This window comes from Alexandromys fortis, unplaced genomic scaffold (assembly GCF_014885135.2).
Source record: "Alexandromys fortis isolate MF-2015 unplaced genomic scaffold, M_Fortis_MF-2015_v1.1 scaffold_99, whole genome shotgun sequence".
Lineage (NCBI taxonomy): Eukaryota > Metazoa > Chordata > Mammalia > Rodentia > Cricetidae > Alexandromys > Alexandromys fortis.
This window is the reverse complement of record NW_026067982.1, coordinates 1,825,285-1,847,476: the sequence shown is the minus strand read 5'-3', so window position 1 is coordinate 1,847,476 and position 22,192 is coordinate 1,825,285. Positions and strand designations below refer to the sequence as shown.

Sequence of the window (22,192 nt, the reverse complement as noted above, 5' to 3'; positions counted from 1 at the left end):
TCAAGCAAGAAACCAAGAACAATTCCAAGTGGCTCAAGCAGATCCTAAGTGAGCTACTCTCTATGGGTCACGGTGGAACTGGAAAGACAGATGCCCACATGGACTGTGCCCCAGCTGTGAGCTCCCATTCCAGACCCCAGGACTGTGTGTGGCTCTAGCACACGTGACCAGCTAATTGCCTGTCTGACGGCTCTTAGGGAGCAGCTTTTCTCCTGAAACTCTCGTCATCACATTTTAGCAGAAGTGAAAATATTAGCAGCGTGGTTAGTGGCCAAGACAGAAATAGAATCCAGGAATCTGTGTCCTTTCCCTTGCCACACCTACCAGTGCACGGTTCCTCCCTAGCCTGCAAATTCAAAGTCTCTAGGCCCACTGAGTAGACCATTGACAGTTGACTGATTCCCTTCCTTCCTACTGAAGATTTGTTTTATTCTTAAACATCTTGTTTACATACACTCTCATCTCTTATATGCATGCATGTTGTATGTATATGTGCACATGTGGAAGCCAGAGGTTGGTGTCCAGTGTCTTCCTCTATCATTTTCCACCTTGCTTTTTAAGTTATAAATAAAATATAATTAAACTTTCCCCTTTCTTTTCCTCTCTTAATCCCTCTTCTGCACCCCTATTTTGCTCCCTCTCAAATTCATGGCCTCTTTTTCTTTGATTATCATTGTGTGTGCTGTATTCACACACACACACACACACACACACACACACACACACACACACACACCGCACAATGTATGTATAACCTGCTGAGTGTGTTTAGTGTTGCTGATAGGTATATGATTTCAAGGCTGATCACTTGGTATGGCATAATGAGTTAGGGAGCTCATCCCTGGGGAAGACTAATTCTCCCTCTCTGCGCAGTCATTGGTTGCCTGTAGTTCTTTGTCTAGGAGGTGAGCCTCCCTTGATATTCCCCCTTTCTTTTTTTTTTTTTTTTTTTTTGGTTTTTTGAGACAGGGTTTCTTTGTGGCTTTGGAGCCTTTCCTGGCACTAGCTCTGTAGACCAGGCTGGTCTTGAACTCACAGAGATCTGCCTGCCTCTGCCTCCCAAGTGCTGGGATTAAAGGCGTGCACCACCATCGCCCAGCATTCCCCCTTTCTTTGTTATCATATCTATATTGCCATTGTTTGGGTCGTGATTAGGTAACATGTTATTTTGGTATCCCGAGTGTAGTGTCCCCGTCATTTCCAAGAGACACCATCTCACAGCTCTGGTCCTCTGGCTCTTACAGTCTTTCTGCCCCCTCTTCTGCAATGTTCCCTGAGCCTTAGGTGCAAGAGTTGTGTTATAGATATATCCACTGGGTTAAGTACCTCGTGACCAGTTGTTCTCTGTATTTCCTGTGATGGTCTCTGTTCACTGCAAAGAGGTACTTCTTTGATGAGGAGCGAGAGCTGCGTTTATCAGCGGGTGAAAGAAAAAGTAAGGAATTATGCTAATCTAGTAACAGGCAGCAGCAGATTCTCTTCTAAGATCCATGACCTCACTAGCCGCAGGTAGTTAATTAGGTTTCCTGTAGTGGACATGATTTCCCTCCTGTTGAGCAGGATTTAAGTCCAGTTATGTATCTGTTGGTTACCCCTAAGCTATGAGTACCACTGTTGCACCCTTAGGTGTATCGTACTATTGCTGTTCACTGTTATGGTTCATGGGTGTGGCTCGTATGGTTCTCCCACCTTAGTTCTTTGAGACAGGGTCTCTCACTGATGAACAATACTGGCTGGAGAGCAAGCCCTCTGGCATCCTCTCTCAACCTCCCAGCACTGAGGTTACAGCCTTAAGCCTCCATAACTGGCTTCTTACATAGATGCTGAGGATCTGAATTTAGGTTGTCAGGCTAGTACAGCCAGCACTTTACCCACTGAGCCATCTTCCCAGATTTCTCTATGCAATTTTGCATTGAGCAACATGGAACTTGTTTAATATAATATTAGCATTCCTTGCTTTTAGGAACTAAATCAGCAAATGTCCATGAAGCCATAAATTTTCATGCAAAGCGCTTTGATTTGACAGAAGTAGTATAGACTAGGGAGCCATATAGAACAGATTTGAATCTGACCTGTGGTGCTGTTGATTTCAGAAAACTGATTGACTTCTCTGAACCTCAGTTTCTTCATCTCTAAAGCCAGAATAATCATGGTGACTTTGCTGAGTTGGGAGGATGAAATAAGCTAAAGGAATGTCAGACAAGCATTCACTGCAGAGTCTGTAGGTGGGAAGTACTGAATCAAGGCTAGTTTCTGTTCTCCCTTCCCTCATTTAGAACAGGGTCAGGGACCCAGGAAGGCATCAAATCTCTTCAAGTTTACAAGGATTAGAAAAGTAGGCAAGGATTAGAAAAACAGAATTTTATAATGAGTAGTATCATAGATGGTCGGTATTAACTGACTTCCCCTCCTTGGACTTATTTGAGACCAAGAAATATTTCTGTTAAGTCTTGTTAAAAGAAAAACAACACATGTAACATTGAGAAAATTCTTGTAGTAAGTCACTTAATACTAACCCTGAAGCGGGTATGTTAAGAGCTGAGAGATTAGCGGAGACTAAAACATTTGGGGAATTTTTCATGAAAGAATCAAGACTTTACCTGAACCCTGAAATACAAAAACTTAAAGAAGAGTGAAGGAAGGGGTTTTCCAGATGAGATATTTAGGATGGGATGAGTGAGAAGCAGAGGAAGGGACCATGAGACATAAACAAGTTGGAAAGAGAATGTCACAACAAAGGGGTATTCATTGGGCACCTATTAAGTGTCAAGCCCTTTTTAAAAAGCACTTGGCATGCTGTCATTTGTCTCCAGCATAGGGATAATTACAAACCCAATTATGTAGTTGAGGAAAACGAGGCATGGAGAGAGCGAATCACCCACCTGAGGAAGCGGGAGACCTGGTGTTCCACTACTGTTATGAGAAGGGAGCTAGGATGTTTGAGCCCAGAGCCTGCCTACCCCTAACTCACAACAGCTGCAACACTTAGTTCCCAGCTTCCCTCACACACTAATAAGGATCAGTTAAGACCGGGCTGTGAATGAACCCTCCAAAGTATAAAATATCATGGACCCCACTATTTCTGTTAGTGGTGTCAGATGAGAGGTGACAAAATGAGGGAAGGAAAGATATAAAACATTGGCTGCAATATGTAGTTATATGGATAAACTGAGTCAGTGGTCATTGCAGGTGCCTAGCCGTATTTTCTGGCAACTCTGAGGCCTGACAGAGCCTCACGTTTCCTCTCAGACACAGTTCCAGATGGGCGTTTCCAAGTCACCAGAGTGAGTATCAGAGAGAAGAAACTGTTTTGTCACCTGGCACTGGGTCTTGTACCTCCAGTGAGATGTGCCCTTACCAGGATACTAGTTCAGTGTGTCTGTAGCATATGACGGAGGGTTTGCTCTGTAGTGGTCGCGATGGAGCGTGCCACACCAAGGGATACTAGGTAAATGTTGGCCACTTAATGTAGTTCTTCTAGACCTATTCCTCTTGTGTCTTTCCTTTGTTGACTCTTGTGAGTCGTTACTGTTCATCTATATTGATGTCATTTAAATATGGACATAGAAGCACAATGCATTCCCCCTTAAAAAGTAATAGCTTATAAATGGTCCATCTTTGTGGACTTGCAGCTATTTCTGTGTGAGAGCCTCTGACAGAGCTGCTGGCTGGGGTTTCTAGGCAGACCTGTGGACCAGTCTTTGAACAGATGGAAAACAGAGCTTATTTCGTTTACTCTGGAGACAGAGATAATTGCATCTGTGCAGTCACTGTTTTGGTGAGCCTGTGCAGGCTAGGATGCCACACCGTTCATGTTGGGAGCATAGAGACACAAACGGGGAGGCAAGCACTGGCCTGCACTCCACAGGAGGTACCTGAGGCTCCTCTGAGCTCAGCTCCCGACTCCCATAAGTATAGACGAGACTGGGAGATCAAAGTTGGTGTTGATCAAGTCGGACTCCCCCAGGAACTATATTTTCAGTCTCTTGGGGGAGCAAATGACTAACAGAACTCTTTCCTTTGTCCCAAATGAGTGTAAGGAGGGGAAGTGTCTTAGTACCAGCTGTCTATGATGATATATCACGAAGCTGTGTCTTTCTAACCCTCCTTGCAAACCAAGGGGAGGGGAATCCCCAGCACAAGGCCTACACGTGAATAGAAAGCACCACAAGTAACAAAAGCACCTAAAAAGGTCATCAGAAACTCAGGGGCTCTGGAACTTCACCTCCCTGCCTTTCTGAAGAGCTCAGTAGTCAGGGACAAGGAAGTGGGCAGAGACAGCCAAACAAACTTCATGCAGAAGTGACTCCGCCACAGAAAGTGCACCGCACAGCTGGTAGGAAAGTTCCTCTCACGTCTCCTGTGAAGCTCAGAGTCATCTGACAATTGGCCTGCTGCTTTTCCCCACCTAGGTGGCCAGACTGTCTTGGCCCCGTGCTAACTGCAATATTGCTTATAGTGGGTAAATGCACCATTAGAAGCCACAGTGGCTACCCCGTCACAACTAACCAAGAGAGTGTGTCATTTCCTGCAGTGGGCCCAAGATCACAGATACAACGCCGCTGCCAGATTGGGCTAGAGATGGGAACAGCACACACTGGCCTGCGACTCGTGGCTTCCTCAACTGTTGCCGCCCCACCCCCACCCCCAGTCCCAGAACCCAGGTGCTAACGTCAGCCCATTGGGGTCAGGGAACAATGTGTTGATTGCAATTAGTGCTCTCCATGCCTGTGGCCACAGCACCACAGTTGCTGGCCACAAGTTTCCCCCGGGGTGTACTTCTAGGGGAAGTAGGCCAGAGAGAAAGCCTCACCATCGTGCTGGGTTTGAACAAATAGCAGACACTGTCCTCCTCAGTACATCTCCTCTGAACTCAGTGCTGGAGGTGGTGCGGTCAAGATGATGGGAGGAGGACGCTTAGATGTGTATAGAAAGCTGAAGAGATTCCGCCTCCCTCCCTGTGTGCTGCCTCTCCCGGAGCCCGACTTTCCTCCAAGGACTCTTGTGATCAGCAACTCGCATCCCCAGTTTGGCTGTGGATTACTTTGGGAATCCACTCCAGGGAAAGCCTGTGGCCAGCAGTAGCGGTGCTGTGCCCATAGGCATAGTTGCCTCTCAGTGTGCTCCCTCGTCTCAATGGACTGGCATCAGCACCTGGTGGTTCTGGGGCTGTGGAGGGCAGCAGTGGAGGAAGCCAGTACACTAGAGAGACTTTTACTCCCAGATCATTGTGCAGAGTGTGGAGTCTCTGGAGCGGAAGAATTCTCACCATAAAGACAAATATGCCCAGGACGTCTCCCTCCCTTTTTCCTCAGCCACTGCCAAGTATCTCTGGGCAGAGCAGCTTTCTCAAGGTTGCTGAGGCCCAGCAACAGTTATGGAATTCTGTGTACAACACCAGACCTGATGCAAACTGAAACATGGTTGGCACTTTTCTCTGCAGCCTCCGCCACTAACAGTCACTGGAACATATTCTCCTCATCGCGTTTGTGGACTCAACACAAACACAGAGGAGTTAGGCACTTTTTCCAGAATTGCACAGCAGAGTAATGTCAGAGCCAAAACTAAATAGAGGCAGGCTGCTAGAATCCTACAATCGTGAGGTTTTTTTTTTCCCCCCCTAGGTCAAATTGAAGCTTGATGTTCTATGACAGATATCTCAAAAAGAAAGGTCCTGACAGCATTCACCTTTTCGCAGATAATCGTTGTCAGTCCTTCATGATGGGAATAGCAGACCGACATCCTAAAGTCTTATCAGTTCTTTGTTCTAGAACAGACAGTTGATATTCGCTGAGCTGAAGGGGGGGGGGATGATATTTTTTTCATCATGGAATGATTTATAATTTTTCCAGAGCTTGGCACAACTAAGCGAGTGAATAGTAAAACCAGATTTGTTTTTGTGATGCTCAAATTCCAGAATATTTAGTCTGACTTTTCCTCACAACAAATGCTGGATATCTCTTTCCAAAGATGGAAGTGGGTAGGAAGAGAGTGGGAGGGGTAGGGACCTGTGCCTGGAAACAGAGCCTTTGGACCTGCATGCTAGGCCTACCCTGGTCTTAATCCATTTCCCTCTACCCATACATATGTGGATGTGGATGTGAACACACACACACAGCTTTCCTTTTTTTGCTCTCTCTCTCTTTTCTGTCTGCCTCTTGCAAGGCTCTCTGGGAGCAGGAGAGTTGGGACAGACACTGTTGTGGTTGGGAAGCAAGAGAAGAGCTTGCTGTAAACCATCCCAGGGCTTTCTCAAGCTTTGTGTGATGGAAGGTCTCAATGAACCTGAACTCTCACAGGAGAGTTATGGCCTCTGTCTTCTTAGGAGCAAGGCATTCTGTAAGTTTTAACAGAGTTGGGATCAAAATTCAGAATGTCTGACTCACCCGAGGCTTTGTTTGGACAGAAAGGCCAGATCACTGTCATGTCTGCAATTAAGATGCTTTAAGGTACAAAGAGTAATATTTTAATAATGTTGCCTAGAGCAGATAGATTGTTTTCAGTACAGAAGAAAGAAAGATGCCTTTGGAGCCCATAAAGGCAGTGGCTTGTCATTTTGAAAGCACTGTGCTTGTGCCTGGCTGATGATATGCAGGTCGGTACCATATTCTTGTCAAGTTGCTCTTTCTCCCGCTGGCCCTGTTCTTCAGTGGGCCGCCTATTTACAATCACTGCACTCAGCCCTCCTGGCCCAGTTAAGGTGATTTTGAAACTTCACTGATTCTGTGTAGCAGGCTGTGGTCATTTTTTGCCGGGGAGTGGGCAGAGGAGGAAGTAGTGTTCTGGGCATAGAAGTCCCTGAGATCACTCTGTGGTTTCTCTTGCCAGTCTACTCTTTGAACTCCACTGCATGTAGACATGAGTCCCATGAAGAGCTCCGCTTCCAAGATACCTGTGGCCTCAGAAATGACCAGTTGCACATATTAGAAAGACTGACACCGTTTATGTAGACTCCCTTGCATGCTTGGCTTTCCAGAAACTGAAGCTATTTGGTACGTGGCTCAGAGTTATTTATTAGTTTGACTAGTGGCTTGTTATCAACTGACTTTGGGCAGTCTTCAGTGCATGTCTGCACATGAGATCCCATAGTTAGATCCCATGACTAATGGATTGAATTCTCTAAACCAAGGCATGGAGAAGTCATCTGTTAAAGAAGGTCTGGGCTCAAAGACCCTCTCTCCTTTTCCTACTGTTGCTTTAGGAAGGAGTCAGATAAACCTATAAGCCCCATCTTGCCGTCTGACTGTTGTACTCAGGGAAGTGATTACTTCACTTAGTGGAAAATAGAGATGATAAAATCTGTCTCTAACATGCCCACACATGAAGCTAATGATAACATTTATCATATTCATGATATCTTTAAATAGATCAGTCTGACTTGTTTGAGAAAGTCATGTGAAAACCTGCTATTTTATAATTTATGTGGGGGGGGAGAGATTGAGATTGTAGTTATTGTTTATTCATTGAACATGAACATTGAACATTGTTCATTGAACATGAACATTGAACATTGTTCATTGGATGTGGAGAAATTAAGTCAGTACTGACCAGGTAGCCTCATCTATTGGATAGCTTTCATAGTACTGTAAAGTGCTATGCAGGCCACTGAGGGGAAAAAGTCATCAATAGTCTTACCTAACTGTGGACCCTGGGGACCCTAAGAACTGGAAATAGTGACCCTCATGCTAAAATATGCCCATGTGTGCAATAGCGGCATGAATGTTATACGGTAACCATCAGTTTCTGGTTGGATTTAAAGCCCACACCACAGAAGGAACCACATTCTTGGTACCATAAACCTGGCTAAGAATCCACAGTGGTACACTCACAGTTCCCAGAGGTGAGTGTACCACTGTTCTTTCATGACACAGACACAGTATCAAACTGTCTTATAAACTCGTATCTCTCTACCTGTAGGTTAGTACCACTCTCAGGCTTCATCAGAAACGTTTCCTTGTGCATTCAGTGGTGGTTTATACAGAAACTCACAGCTGGTCAGACTGTAGAGAACAAGTGTCAGTGGAGGGTTCACCCACAAGTGAGACGTCTGTCTATATCACACTCCCTCCTCAAGGTTCAGGGACCACAAGAGGAGACACTAAGCTTGTAAGAATCAGAGTTCAGGGAAGACCAAAGTGAAATGGTGTCTTCTGGACATGATAGAATACCTGTGCTATGAAGTCACAGCAGCTATGTTGTGGAAGATTTTTCTCTTTTGGCTTGTTGAGGGGCCCACCATCCAGTTCCCAAATAAATCACACACAGAAGCTTATTCATACTTATGAATGCCCAGTCTTGACCTGTTTCTAGCCAGCTTTTCTTATGTTATCCAGACTACCTTTTGCCTCTGGCCTTTTATCTTTCTCTGTTTCTGCATACCTTTCTTTACTTCTTTCTCTGTGGCTTGCTATGTGGCTGGGTGGCTGGCCCTTGATGTCCTCCTCTCCTTGTTCTCTCATTGCTCCTCCTCTTCCTCGGTTCTCCTTCTATTTATACTCCCCGCCTACTAGTCCTGCCTATCTTTTCTCCTGTCTCGCTATTGGCTGTTCAGCTCTTGATTAGGACCATCAGGTGTTTTAGACAGGCAAAGAATCACAGCTTCACAGTTAATCACATGCAGCATAAACAAAAGTAACACACCCGAAAATAATACTCCCCAACACAACTATAGTTGCTTGTGCAAGACTTGTCCAATATCATGCCGGTCAACATTGTAGCATGGAAGGAGAAGAGATTCACAACTCCCCACCCCAACCTGAGGAGCTATGGACAGTTGGTGGCTGATGGGAAAAAGAGTCATTTTTCTTTAAGGGGGTGGTTACTGGTAGCCGGCATTCTCCAGTGAGTGTCCCCACACCCAGGAGCATATGAGCAGTACAAATGGAGTCAGTTATTAGAAAATGTTTTTAAGAGGACAGAAATTTGGGGGAGTAGAGAAGTGGGAGTGGATCAGGCAGGACTGTGTTGGGGGACAAATGTGATCAAGATACATTGTATGGAATTCTCAAAGAATTGAGAAATATGTAATTGGCTTATCAATATTGAGTTACTACTTTGCTGACCATTAATATTTCTTCTGCTGCTAAACAGGGCCAGGTGCTACCTTCTACCTATATCCACCCCGGCCAACCACAAGCTTTGTCTTCTCTGTTATCTTCTAGGAGTTAAGTTTAAGGCACTCCTTCTATCACAGGCCGTGCCCTTGGGCCTGGTAGTCTTCTGCTCTGTTTTCTCCAGTTGATGCCCATGCTCATGGTAGGCTATGCTATACTTGATGACTACTCATGGAAGCCTCAGCACTGACATTTCTGATCCTTCAATGTGGTGTGGATCAAACTAGACACTTAAGTGCTCATGAAAGCAGAATGTGTTCTGGACCAGAATCAGTAATCTGGAGGATGATGTGAGTATATCCTTAGATCATCGCATAGCCGAAGATAGCTCAACTGAAGGCAGGTAGTCTGCACTGGCCCATAACTAGTGGAGAGTGGAGGTCAGATACTCAAGCACCCTGACCCTTAGGCCTGATGACTGGCTTATTCTGCTCCAGCCTCCCATAGCAAAGCTTTTAACAGCTGCCTTTTTAATACTTAATGGAAGTGGGTCACATATTTTGTCGGTGTATATATTTTCCAGCCATCTTCCTCACTAGTTCCCATCTCTCTTCTCTAATTCCCAAGTCGTCTCTGTGACAGCAGCACCTACTGTGTTGTTTATGAGTACGTACCTTGAATTTGCTTCTTTCTAGAGAAGTATTTTCTTTAAACGAGGTCTTGTACCACAGCACGCAAAACAATGGCTAGGATGCAGTTAGAGAAGATGATGCAAGAGGAAACTTGGAATGCAGGATGTAGAGAACAGAGGAAGCCTGAGCCAGCAGTACTGTTGACATGGGCATGGCCATGTCAAGGACCTCGTAGCCTCGGGTTCAGAGGGAAGGTTCAGCCTTCCTCGGGAGACCAAGTGCTGGTGTTGACGGTGTGTGCTGAAACCATCAACCATAGCTTTCTCTCCACAGGTGTTTACAGTCTGAGACTGCTCCTATGGAGATGAGGAAAGTCTGTTCCCTAATCCAGCTCTACTCCATAAACTCTGCCTCCTTGTTCCTCTGTACATAATAAACATGATGAGATTCTGGGGTGCTAGTTTCTCCAGCTGAAGGCCAGACTACTGCCTATCCCAGTTTTCTGTCCATGTGTCCATCTGTCTGTCTTTTATTCATTTTCTCACCATTCTAGTCTGGTTCATTCTTGGAACCATGATGGACATGGCATGGGGACTTACCTTTGAAGGAAGAAATGTCCCCTTCTTTGTGTTGGGGGCAGTATTAGCAATGGGACTCATGGTCTATGCCCCATTATATGAGGGTGCCTTTGTGTACAGATATGCTTTTTATGCCTCCTATAACCAAGGCAGTGCTAGAAAACAAGTAAGTGATCTCTTCATTAAAAAAAAAAATCAGTCAAACAGTAGTTACTCTATAACTTGCAGCTTGCAGGGCTCCTGGCCCCCTGCTCAGTAGGAGGATGGTGTTCTCTTAAGTAAATTCTGAGCCAGATTCAGTCTCCTCCTGATCTCAGATGAAGCCATGATCATTAAAACTCTTATCTTCCCCTTTGTCCAAGAGTCCCCCTCTGGCTTTGTAGTTAGAGTTGACGCCGATGTACATACCTTGTGTTTTCAATTAGCTGTGCTTTTAAGGAAATGGTGAAAATAACAGATGCACTTCCAATTGAAGTTTTATTGCCCTTAAAGATATAAATAGCAAATGTATGTTCTTTGTCAACGGTGAATGATATGCTGTACAAAGGTGCCCCTGACTTTTGTTTGTGATTTTTTTTTGTTAAAAATGAAAAACTATTTTTACAATTTTTAACAGATGCAAAGAACCACGCATATACATATATACTAACAGGCTGATGTGTAAAGTTGGGCATGAGACTTCTGAACAAGCAAAGCACAGTCAGCAAAGGATGGCGAGGGACAATGACAGAGAACCATTTGCCATAGGCTGGGTACTGTGCTAAAGATCTTAAGTAAATTGTCAGATCTGATGCTTGAGCTCCTGAGGGTCAAGCACATCGAGAGAAGTTACCCTGGCCTGTGTCATTTAGGTAGAAACAGTAGAGCCTAGATCTGAACTCCAGTCCGTCTAATTCCAAAGCCACTACCCTAAACCTCACACAAGTTTATGTCCAATATCAGAAGCCCCAATTGCTCCAGTGGAACAGAGTTTATGAACAGCCCTCTGAAGTGTTGGTCGGAACTCGTTCTCAGAAACCAGACAGTGTTAAGACTCTGTTTATAACTCTGTAGTAGTGTTTTATAAGTTAGTTTAAGAGCATAGTTTTCACGTCTCCAGATTGCCTCAGAGAAAAACACGTCTGTAGGCTTCTGTCCAAGTTGTGATTATTTGTAATTGATGCTTTTGGAAGTGTTTCTGTTCCATCGTTTTGCTAAACACAGGTTTAGAAAACCACACAGTTCCATCAGATCATGTGATTAGCAAGCCCCCCAGTTTCCGGCCAGTGGATGCCTTCAGCGCTTTGGCTTTAAGACCTATGATAACAAGGAAAAGATAATCGACAGAAAGAGAAAAGCTTTTCTTCTCCACGTACCTCAGTGGAAATGTGTATTTTCCTTCCTTCCCTTCCCTATTCGCCTTCTCCCTTCCCATCCTGTCGTTCTTCTGCTGGGAATCCAACCCCAGTCCTCTGGGCTGCTAGGCAAGTGCTCTGCCACTGACCTGCAACCCCCCTCAGTGCAGCTATTTTTGAAGCCATCTGTAGCTCGCTGGAGATCTGCAGGCTGTTATTCATTCCATACAGTAAAAGCATGACCTCGGTACGTGTTTCCGTTACAAAACCAACGTTGAAAAGGAGTGATGGAAATATTTTAGCTGATACCTTCTCTTTCATTTATACAGGTCTGGAGGAGCCATGTTCTCTTTCCTCTTAATGTCCCCACTGCTACCACATTATTAGAGATCCAGTCTTTTTCAACAAGCCATCATCTGGAAGAGTCCCACAAAAATGAAAGCTCACTTTTGTTATCATATTCCTCATTGCAAGCCTAGCCAACTGAAAATAATCTTGAAGTAGTTCAGAGGAAACGACCTTTGTGCCCACAGATAACTGATCCAATAAGCATAACATAGCAGAGGGTGCCGAGTATGGTCAGATGTGTGATGTTCGTGAATGAACGGACTGTTACGGGGCTGGGCCTAGTGTCACACACTTTAATCCCAGCTCTGAGGAGGCCAGCTTGATCGCCACAATGAATTCTAGAACAACCTGAACTACATAATAAGACTCTCTCTCAAAAGAAATAAATAAATTTTAGAAAGAAAAATGAAAATGTCATTTTGAAACTTATCATTTTGTAAAGAATGTTAATAAACATTTTTAATAAAATCAAGGCTTATATGTCTAGACTTCTCAGAAGTCACATTAAAAAAAAAACTAGAACATACATTGTTTTGCTTCTCAGGAGATGAGACACATAATATTATCAGAGCAATATCAGTGTCTCGTTGGCTTTGCGCCAACTACTTACCTTTTCTACTATCTTCTAACATCAATTCTTTAAAGATTTTATCTATTATTTTATGTGTATGAGTATTTGTATGCATGGGTACCTCGTGCATATGGTTCCGGTGGCAGCCAAAAGAGGGAAACAGCTTTCCTGTGCCGGAGTTGCGGGTGGTTGAGAGTTGACCTGTGGGTACTGGGAACTGAACCTGGGTTCTCTGTAAGATCAGCAAGTTCTCTTAAGCACAGAACCATCTCTTAAGACCTGCTTTATACAAAAATTTGTGGTTAGCTCAAAAACAAAAAGACTAAGCTTAGTGAGAACTCTCTGCTGTAAAACTAATTTCTGATATGAAGATCATGATTTAATATTCAGGTTTTAGACCAATGTCTGAAGCATCCTATCATTAGCTTCCATGTCATCTTCTAAAATAACTGCAGTGCTTCTGGCTTGTGAACTTTCACTTAGTACCAGGGACCCCGTTAAGTACTTCCTATTGGTTATCTCACCCAAGTCGCGTAAACCTCTGTAAGATAAATACTGTGTTGTCTGTAGAACGTGGCGCTCAGCCGGTTAGCAGCTTTTCCAAGGTCAAGGCTATCAAGGTCACAGTTTGAATCCAGCTATATTAAACTCTGTAGTTTATAGTATACACTCTGAAGTGAGAGGCGAACATGATTTTTAATTCGTACTTTCACATGAGCACTTGCTAGTTTTAGGCATGTTCACTGAAGACAGCCCATGTGACTCTTCCCAGTCCAGATGAGAAGGACCGAGGCGACAGGATCTGAGGTGTGAGGGTGGCAAGTACTGTGTGGGCTCCTAGAAAGCCTGGCCAGCATTGCTGAGTAGCTGGAGTTTCCAAGGGTCCCTGAGACTGATGCCTCTGAGAGCTTGTCTCTGCTAATCGAGCCCCTCATCGCTTCGCCTGACCTTGTCATCCTGCTCCCCTCTCACCCCTCAATTGAGCTGCCATTGGCTCAGGATTTATATGTGTCCCTGGTCCACTGAAGACACAGTGGCAGAGGTATGGTAGGAAAGCTGGGTAATGGGGAGTGCAGATGGAGGTAGAGCATTTGGCTGGCATTCACGAAGCCCGGGGTTCAATCCCCGGCACCATGAGAAATTCTGATAAAAAAAAAATTATTCTGTTCATATCAGGATGCCAAACCCATAAGCTAACCCTCTCGAAGGACCAAGACAGTTCTGTCCTATGAGGTACACATTCTAAGCACTGAACTGTGCACCAGCAGACGTTTCCTGCACGTGACCAAGATGCCCAAGGGTTCCTACTCGTGATGGGAACCTCACCCAGAACTTTTGGCAGGGAATGTGTTCTTGGAATGTTCTAGCGTTTTATCCTCTCTTTAGATTGTTAAGCAGTAGAATAGACTTACTAATGGAAATTTTTGAGGGAAAGAAAGTTTCTTGACTTAGCCAGATAGGAAAGCGCTGTATAGCGTTGGGTCATGTAAGGTTAAGTTGTTTAGAGTCCTTTCCTGGAACTTCAATACAAAATAAAGTCCACAGCACTGAAGTTGTGGCCACTCGTGCCTTAAATGCACAGTGACACTGCGCTTCTTGGGTTTCGTCAGCTAATGTAAAAGAAGCCTGTGCTGTTCCTTTAGCGACGAATCTTATTTCTGTTTCATACATCTGGAAATAAAGCTGACTCTGGGGATAGCAGGAAGAACCCGCTGGCCTCCACACTTTAAATGATGCCTTTAGAAACCAGTACCAGCAACACCTTAGACTTGGGACCTAGTTTTAAAAAAAATATTGATAAACTTTATATAATGTGCAAGTATGCATCTTAATTCTCGCTTGTCTCCTGCTTTTAGCTAATATTATAACACTTCTCAGCCTGCACTGTATTTGGGGAGGTGCAATCAGCCATGTCAGCCCTGAAGAAAGCCCACCGGCTTCTGTTTTCTGGGTTTTGAATAGTGATAGCCCCTGCCTGATAAGCTGGAGAAAGTTAGAGCTGGGGTTTTCCTACCTGCCTTTATCACTCCCCTCCTAAACCACAGTCTGCCTTTTGATAGCTCTAATAATTAATTTGGTCTTCTCTCTTTCTTCTCCCTTCCCCCTGTCTGTTCACAGGTTATCTTGACGAATCAAATTACGACCCATCTGAGTGGAGCCCTCCCTTCTCAGGCAGACCTGGTGTCTCCGGCTGATGATTTGTCCCTGTCTGAAGGTAAAGGATCTGTCCTGGAGAGACTGAAACTTGACACTGACATACAGCCTCCTGCCTCCTGCTGAGAGCTGGGAGATGTGGCTCCTGGATGCTGGTCAGTGCTGCCTGCTGGGAGCCTGGTGATTTAGGCTTGGACATCTTGCTGGGCACCTGATCTATTCTTGTCTTTTGCTGTCTCTGAGTGAGTTTCCTTTGAGTCATCTTTCCACACATCCATCATCTTCCCCAGGAGGGAATCTTGTCTACCTCTGTTGCGCCTTGCTAACTAGTTGCTGTTTCTGAAACGGATGCTCCAGCATTGCCTTTGCTAGTGGTCCCATTGCGATCTCGCCTTTTATTTGTACTGAGCACCTCTGGGAAAGTGTGCAGTAGTTCCATGTGCAAGAGGTTTGATGTTCCTGATCAGCTTTGCAGAAGGAGCAAGACAAAGTCTCCCCAGTTGTAAATCTGCCCTTTCCCTACGACCTCCTACTTAGCAAAGGTCAGACGGGCTGGGATTTGAGGGCAGTGAACCTTGAGTGGTTGGGGGAACTACATCAGCATCCAGAAGGTGGTTTCTAATTTTGTTAAAGTCCTCCCTTGACATTTCTGAGCTTTTCTAGTTGCAGTTGAATTTGGGGCACAGTGCTAGGGGCCTGAGTCGACTCACACAGTCCTTCCAGGCCCACTTTCCCTTTCTGCTTTCGGAGAATTGGCCCTGCTGGAATCCAGGGGACTTTCAGGCCTAGAAAGGCTCCTGACTGCTGGACCAGGTAGCCTGCGTGGGTCAGTACCACTTTTGTTTCAGATTGAAAGCCCCACATGTCTGCTTCTTGGTGTTGTTTTTCATAGTGAAAACAACCGACGTGTTTATGAACGCTGTAAAGTGCTCTGTGTCCCTTCTTTCTGCATTCAGTGATCTGTCAACCTCCTGCCACCTGAGCTGAGAACTTGAACTAGCTGGAATTCACCTTTCTTTCAACCCCTCTCATCAAATTGGCTTTAGCTTTCTTCCCAAATATATCTTTCATGTGTCCCTTTGTTTTCTTTGTGGTTTGTGTTATGATCAAGTTAAAACTCATAATTGGCTCATTCTAATAAACCCTGTAAGACCTTCTGTTTCCGTTCTGCTATTTGGCCTTATTCCAGGGTGTCTCCCTCTTCCTCAAAATGCCGAAGATTGTCTTTTCTGAGGATGCGCTAAAATATGTGTGCCAACTTAAGAATATTCAGGAATTTGAGGTTTATTCTACCAGCCATGTAATATAAGGTGGGAGTCAGCAAATGCAAACACTCCAGTATCTTTCTTTTGAGTGGACTAGTTTCTAGAACCCCACTAAATAAGGTTAATCCTTCTTAACCCTGCCGGGTCAGCCCTGCCCTTGCTGGTCAGCCCACTAAGTCCTTGAATAAAGCGTCTATGTCAAGCATGCAATCTTCTGATGCCCTTCTCTCGGTCTCTAGGACAGTGTTTCTTTCTTGTTCTCTCATCCCTCTTTCCAAGGCCAATCCTCCAGTCTCAAAGGCTGCCTCTTGCACAGCCTCCTGGCCTGCACAGTTGATCTTGCTCTCTCCCTCCTCTGTCTTCTCTGCCTGCTTGGGTAAAGAAATGCTCTAAGAAGGCTAACTTTTCATATATCTTTAAACCAAATTGGTAGATATATCTTATGTGAGAGATCGAACTTAGGGCCTCGGGCATATTATAATCACAAGTGCTGACTACTGAATGTGTAACCAGCACTATGCTATATTCTTTCTGTGTGCATGTTTTATTACAGTGACCAACCAAAAGCTGTAGGCGTACTGTAAGCCATAAGGAGATATTAAGTGAGGACCACAGAAAATAGAGACCAGCACTCTGCCTAGGAATGTCATTAAAAATCATTATAATTATATACATAGCACACACGCACACAAACACACACACACACACACACACACACACACACAAAATTTGTTCAGCTCTGAGGAAACCAAAAGAGAATATCTTGCTTCTTTATTTGAACATAAGTGCATTTTATTTTATTTTATTTTATTTTTTTGGTTCCCTGCTTTATATTAAGCAAAGGAGTAGAGCAAAATGGAGGGGAAAGAAATGGCTTTGAAGTCTGGTGTAATGGCAACAGGGAAGTGATGAGCTGCTGCGTGGAAAGAGAGTTCCTAGTTCATCCTTCGATAACTAACTCCTCCTAATTATGAAGCCCTAGCGGGAAATGAAGCAGATGGGTTTTTTTTGTTTTGTTTTGTTTAAGTGTTTTTCTTGTATTAAGGGAACTTGTAAAGCGAACATAGAAATATTTTTCCCAAAGTTTACAATGGAGTTACTTACCAGTGAGTTAAAATAAACAGATTTTGGCTGGGGAAAACACTTGCCTAATACTCATGAGACAGTGATATTCTATCCCAGAACTTTAGACCAAAACAAAACAAAAAACAAAAACAGAACACACCAAGGGGGGGGGTCGCGGGGAGCAATACTTAGAACATGCGTTCCTGCTCACATATATTGCAGTGGTCCCCAAGTGTCAGTGAGAGAGATATGAAAGAGACGGCGTCGAATAGCATGACCCGCTTGTGGATTTTAGTCCTCTGTTTGATCACCTTTGCCTGTGTGTAGCTATGACCAGGGGCAGATCTTTTAGACCTCAGTTTCTTCTGTTTGATGTTATTTCTGAAGGAGTAGAAGACTGCTCCAGTCTTTTTCGGTGCTGACATGGTGCGGTGGTCTGCAGCTGGGAAGCCCCCAGCCACGGGTGGCTCTTCTGGTTTATGGAGTCCTGTAATGGATTTCAGCTGCACGGCGGAGACCCCTGCTTAAAACAGTGCTCCCTTGAAAACAGGTTATGAGAGCAGGCAGCCAAGAGCAGCCAGCAATAAAATGATCTGGGCTGACCCGAGAGGAGCACCCAGCAGGAGCTGATCCGGGAAATGAAGTCCCTTCTGCTCTGATGCAGAAAAGGGAACACAAGTGACCTGGTCCGACTGAACCATCTCTCCTGCCCGAGCTGATCCTGTGCTATTAATATCTGCCAGCTGCAGGCCCAGAGCATCCCCTGCCGAGATCAAAGGAGCCCCTATCTTAGCTGGAACAAGGTCATCTGCACAGGGCTATAAAAGTAAGTCCTGGCTGGCTACAAGGATGGCTGTGGGGGAGGAGAAGTCAGGAGATGGGAGGCAACTCTCCTGCTCCTTTCATCTCAGCTGACCAGCTGTTGCCCTCCCAGTGTTTGTGGAGTTGAGAGTTCTTTGTTTTTGTGTTGCTGCCTCTGCCTTAATCAATTTGTGCCTGGGTTGTTGTCTGGATTAAGCACACCCAGTGTTCACAGTTTGGGTCCCCCGATATGAGTCCCTGAATTGAGGTTGCAGTGTTGAGTTACCCAGCTCTCGGTTGGGAAGGCCAAAGAAGGGAGGCGTGGACCCCATAGGCCAAGGCCTTTCCCAGCCTACTCCTGCCCTACAGCCTGTGCCTTGTGAAGGAATTCTTAAGAGGACACATTCAATTACTTGGCATTTTGAAGTCTGCCTTTCACAAACTCACTCATTAATTCAAGAAAATAGAACTTTCCGGGCTCCTGCACACTTACCGAAACTGCGAAGTCATCCCATCCCAGTGTGCTCTTCAGTCTCCCTGGGCTGCACACACTCCGACAGTTTCTATGTCTGTATGGAAGAGACGAGAAGAGAACGAGAGGCAGACAAACCCAGAAACATATCCAGAGTGAGAAAGAAGCGATACGGGGGACGGGGTGTGGCAGGTATGCCGAAGTATCCATACTAGAGCAGCCTCAGCAATGAGGTCACTTGTCCCACTCTCTGTATTAGAGTTAAAGTCCCACCAGTGCGTTGTTCTTTGGACCCCCTTACTGTCTTACAATAATATCAGGGCTAGACAAGACTTCAGCAATGTTCTGTTTGTCCAACCTGCTGTTTCCAAAAGAGACTGAGTAGAAATACTGATTTTATTGTTTAACATTTTCCATAATTCTAGGTTTGGGTAGGTACTGTCATTCAAAATAGCTTTATAAGTTTTTGTTCCATTGACAGAAACCCTGACACATAAATTGTCAATGTTCAGTAATTGGTTATTACAACTTTTCTGTTTCTTAGCTCTCACTCCTTCCTTGTAGCCACTGAAGAGACCACAGGTTGGGTCCCTTCAGTGCTGGGCCTCCGTCATTGGGACTCTTTCCCTATATTGATCATTAAAGAAAGAATCAAATGGTCCAGCTGCCTATAAATGCATATCCTGAGGCAGAGCTGGTAGGTGACATTGGTATTTGGTAGCAAGACTGAAGCTCTGCTCAGCCCACTCCATTAGCTTGCTTTCTTATGATGGGTTAGGAGGGTAGCAGCTACTTTTAAATACGGTGACATGGCCCACTTGAGGAGTCCCAGGGATGGGATGGGAGACGTTACTGGACTTCCATCCCACGTTCTAGCATCTGGCACGTGGTTATCTTCTTATCTCTGTTGGTAGTCTTTGTAGATTATAGCACAAGGAAAGGAACACTTAAAAGCTCATGGAAGGGTCAAGGATAGAACAAAAGAAAAACAAAATGCGCTTCTTACTAGAACCAAAAGTGTTTTTTAGTTCTAGTGCTGGAACTCCTTTCTATTCCTGTTGCAGTCAAGGGAATTGATGGCTGATTTCATTTGCAAGAGAAAGTATTTTGGGATTCAAATTCCCTAACCAGCCACCCTTGCAAAAAGCTGGAGTCCATTTGAAAGATTATATGCAAGTGTGTGTGGCTTGTGTGTCTTTTAAAATAAATTTAGCAAGCAAAAGCAGCTCCGAATGGTTGGGGAGAATCAGGGACTCGTGGTTGTGAAAGAAGCAGACTTCAAAGCGTGGTATGAATTTTCTAGTTTTATTTCCACTCTTGCTTTCCAGCTGGATCTGCTCTGGATTTACTGCAGGATGTTTGAAAATGTGGCTCCCTGCTAATCTCAGACAGTTGCTATGATCAATGGTTTCTTTCATTTCCGATAAAAAACACTGGTGTTTCTGCTTAAATTGTGTGTACTTTCAGCTTTATTATTTTAGTTGTGATTTATTGTTCTGCATTACCCAAATTTGTAATCCATTAACCACAAACTTTTGGGTGGGTTGGTCAAGTTAGCCAACTCTCCCCACAAGTTAACTTCAAGGCCTTTCAGAGTTCAAGCTCACGCTGAAGTTCATAGGTTTGTGTAGATAATGTAGACAAGGATATGGGTGGAGCAGGTTCATACCCACTAACTCATCACAGGTATGGTGTATGGCTGTACTTGGTGCTTTTGATATAATTGGCATCAGGTATCACCATGTGATTCTGAGGTTAAAAGGAACAACTGTTATTAGCAGCCTTTGTATTAGCATTTCCAGAGTTCCATAAAATGTCCTAAAATGATAGATTTCTTGGTTCACCTCAAGCAACTGAAGCATGACTGAGAGAAACAATTGCTCGAAGGCCACACAGTGAGAGGAAGAGGTAGTGCCAGGGACAGAAGCCACCACGCTTCCCACGAAACCTTAGCTTTGGAGACTGCAGTGCCGTAGGAGTAAGTTTTGGATAAAGATATTTAAAGAACCCAGTGATCTTTCAGTTTTTTTATTCCAAAGCCACAGACATATGTCAACACACAGGGTGTTTCATGTGTTTCTCTTCACAAGGGCACACACATCTGCCCACGTCCCACATTCCCTGCATTCTAGAATCTGTGGTACTTGACTATATATTACTTCCAGCAACTGTTTAGATGCCATGAAAAGTCTAATTGATAGGAAAAAAAATGAAAAGCACAAAAATGTGTGGTGTTTGGCTAAAGAAAGTCTAAATATTATGTAAGGCAGGAGGAACTGGAGTTGAGAGGAGAAGGGCACAGCCTACTAATGTCAGAAAAGCTATAAATCTCAAAAGGGAGGGGAGCTAGTTGAGGGTTTTCAGCAAGGAGGCAATATAACCATGGCTGAGGGATCAAAGCAGAAAAGGAACAGTAAAGTCAAACACCAGGAAGTCATGAGATCTGTGCTCATTTGGTGAAGGGAGACGCAGGTGAAGCCCAGGTGTGATGTGCAGTCCCGTAGACGGCAGGTTCGACAGCAGAGAGAAGTCTTTGGGGTCGTTTTGGGAGACCTGGATATATGGTTTTTGTTTTGTCGTGTTTAAATTTTTAAGATTATATTTCTTTATGTATGCACGCATACACGTGTATGTGTGTGGCACACACATGTGGGCAGGTCAGAGAAGAACGTGTGGGATTGGGCGCTTTCCTTCCACCTTGGAGGTCCCAGGGATAAAGTTCTGATGCGTTTATCTAATTATTCTTTATCAATAAAAACTTGGGAGTCAGATATTGAGGTAAGAACCTGAATGATTAGAGAAGTGGTGGAGAGGTGACCAGTGACCTCCTCTCTCTCCTTCTTCCATCCGAAAGGGCCAAGAATCTTTCTAAGCCCCACCCTATTATTTCCTGTGTCTCTCTATATGTCCTCTGCCCTCCAAAACCTCTATGGCTAATTTTGGTCAGCTAGTAGCTAGTTCCACCTTCTGGTTCAAAGTAAACTTTATTGTCAGTTTCAGGCATGTCAGAGTATGACGAAAATATACCACAACAAAATTCATCATCAGACTTAGTGAGCCCTTTACTCGCTAAGGCGTCTTATAGACTTTTGTTTTGTGTTGAGACTGGGTTTTACTGCATAGCCCAGGTTGGCCTTAAATCTGTGATCCTCCTGTCTCCACCTCCCAGATACTAGGATTACAGGTATCCATCTCAGTGTCCTGCTCCAGGATAGATGTTCTAAAACCATTTCTCCTTATTCTCAGACCTCTTTACCATCTAGAATTTACTATCTGGTTTCCCAGATCTGCACATGTTTTTGTTAAGGTCTAAGGGTCAAGAAAATCTAAGGGATGGTGTCACCAAACCCAAGCTTTGTCAGTTGCCTCAGCTGCGGAGGTAACTGGGCCAAAGAGAATGGTACAGTCCTGGAGGCTTTCCAGTTGAAGGAATCTCCAAGAGATATCCTTGCTGGCCATCATCACAGATAATTCTGTACTCAGAGTGGGAAGGCCAGTAGGTCGGCTTGATGAAGGAGAAAGGGGAAAGTAGATGTTTGGTTTGGTTTGGTTTTTTTCTGTGACATACTTTCAGAACGCAATGTAGAATCATTGGGGGTTAGCAGGTGGAGTGTTCCAAGATCCGGCCAGGTAGTCTGTCCTAAGAACAAGCCCAGCCAAACTCAGAATATAGCTGAACAATATTCCATTTTATAAATAGACCACATTTTCATAATCCAGCCAGTTGGTAGACAAGTAAGCTGTTTCCTGGATATTGTGAACAGAACAGCAATGAACTGAATGTGTCCGTTATCTCTGTAGTAGGAATGTGCCCAGGATTGGTAAAGCATGATCACATGGTAGATATAATTCTAGTTTTTTGTGGAGCCTCCCAACTGATTTCTAAGGTGACTTCCATCAACAGTGTCTTCCGTTCCCC

General features: G+C 44.5%; 1 protein-coding gene across 9 annotated transcripts in view; it reads left to right on the top strand.

The window, feature by feature from the left end:
- Window positions 1-22,192, top strand: part of Rad51b (RAD51 paralog B) — a 599,994-nt gene that overhangs the window by 407,428 nt on the left and 170,374 nt on the right. For 8 of the 9 annotated variants that reach the window (XM_050158446.1, XM_050158438.1, XM_050158437.1 and 5 more), the window contains one exon: window positions 14,635-14,731. In XM_050158446.1, coding sequence (XP_050014403.1) covers window positions 14,635-14,731 — 97 coding nt within the window. Of the gene's footprint in view, window positions 1-14,634; window positions 14,826-22,192 lie in introns of all 9 variants that reach the window. The other variant, XR_007594675.1, reaches the window with a different exon arrangement.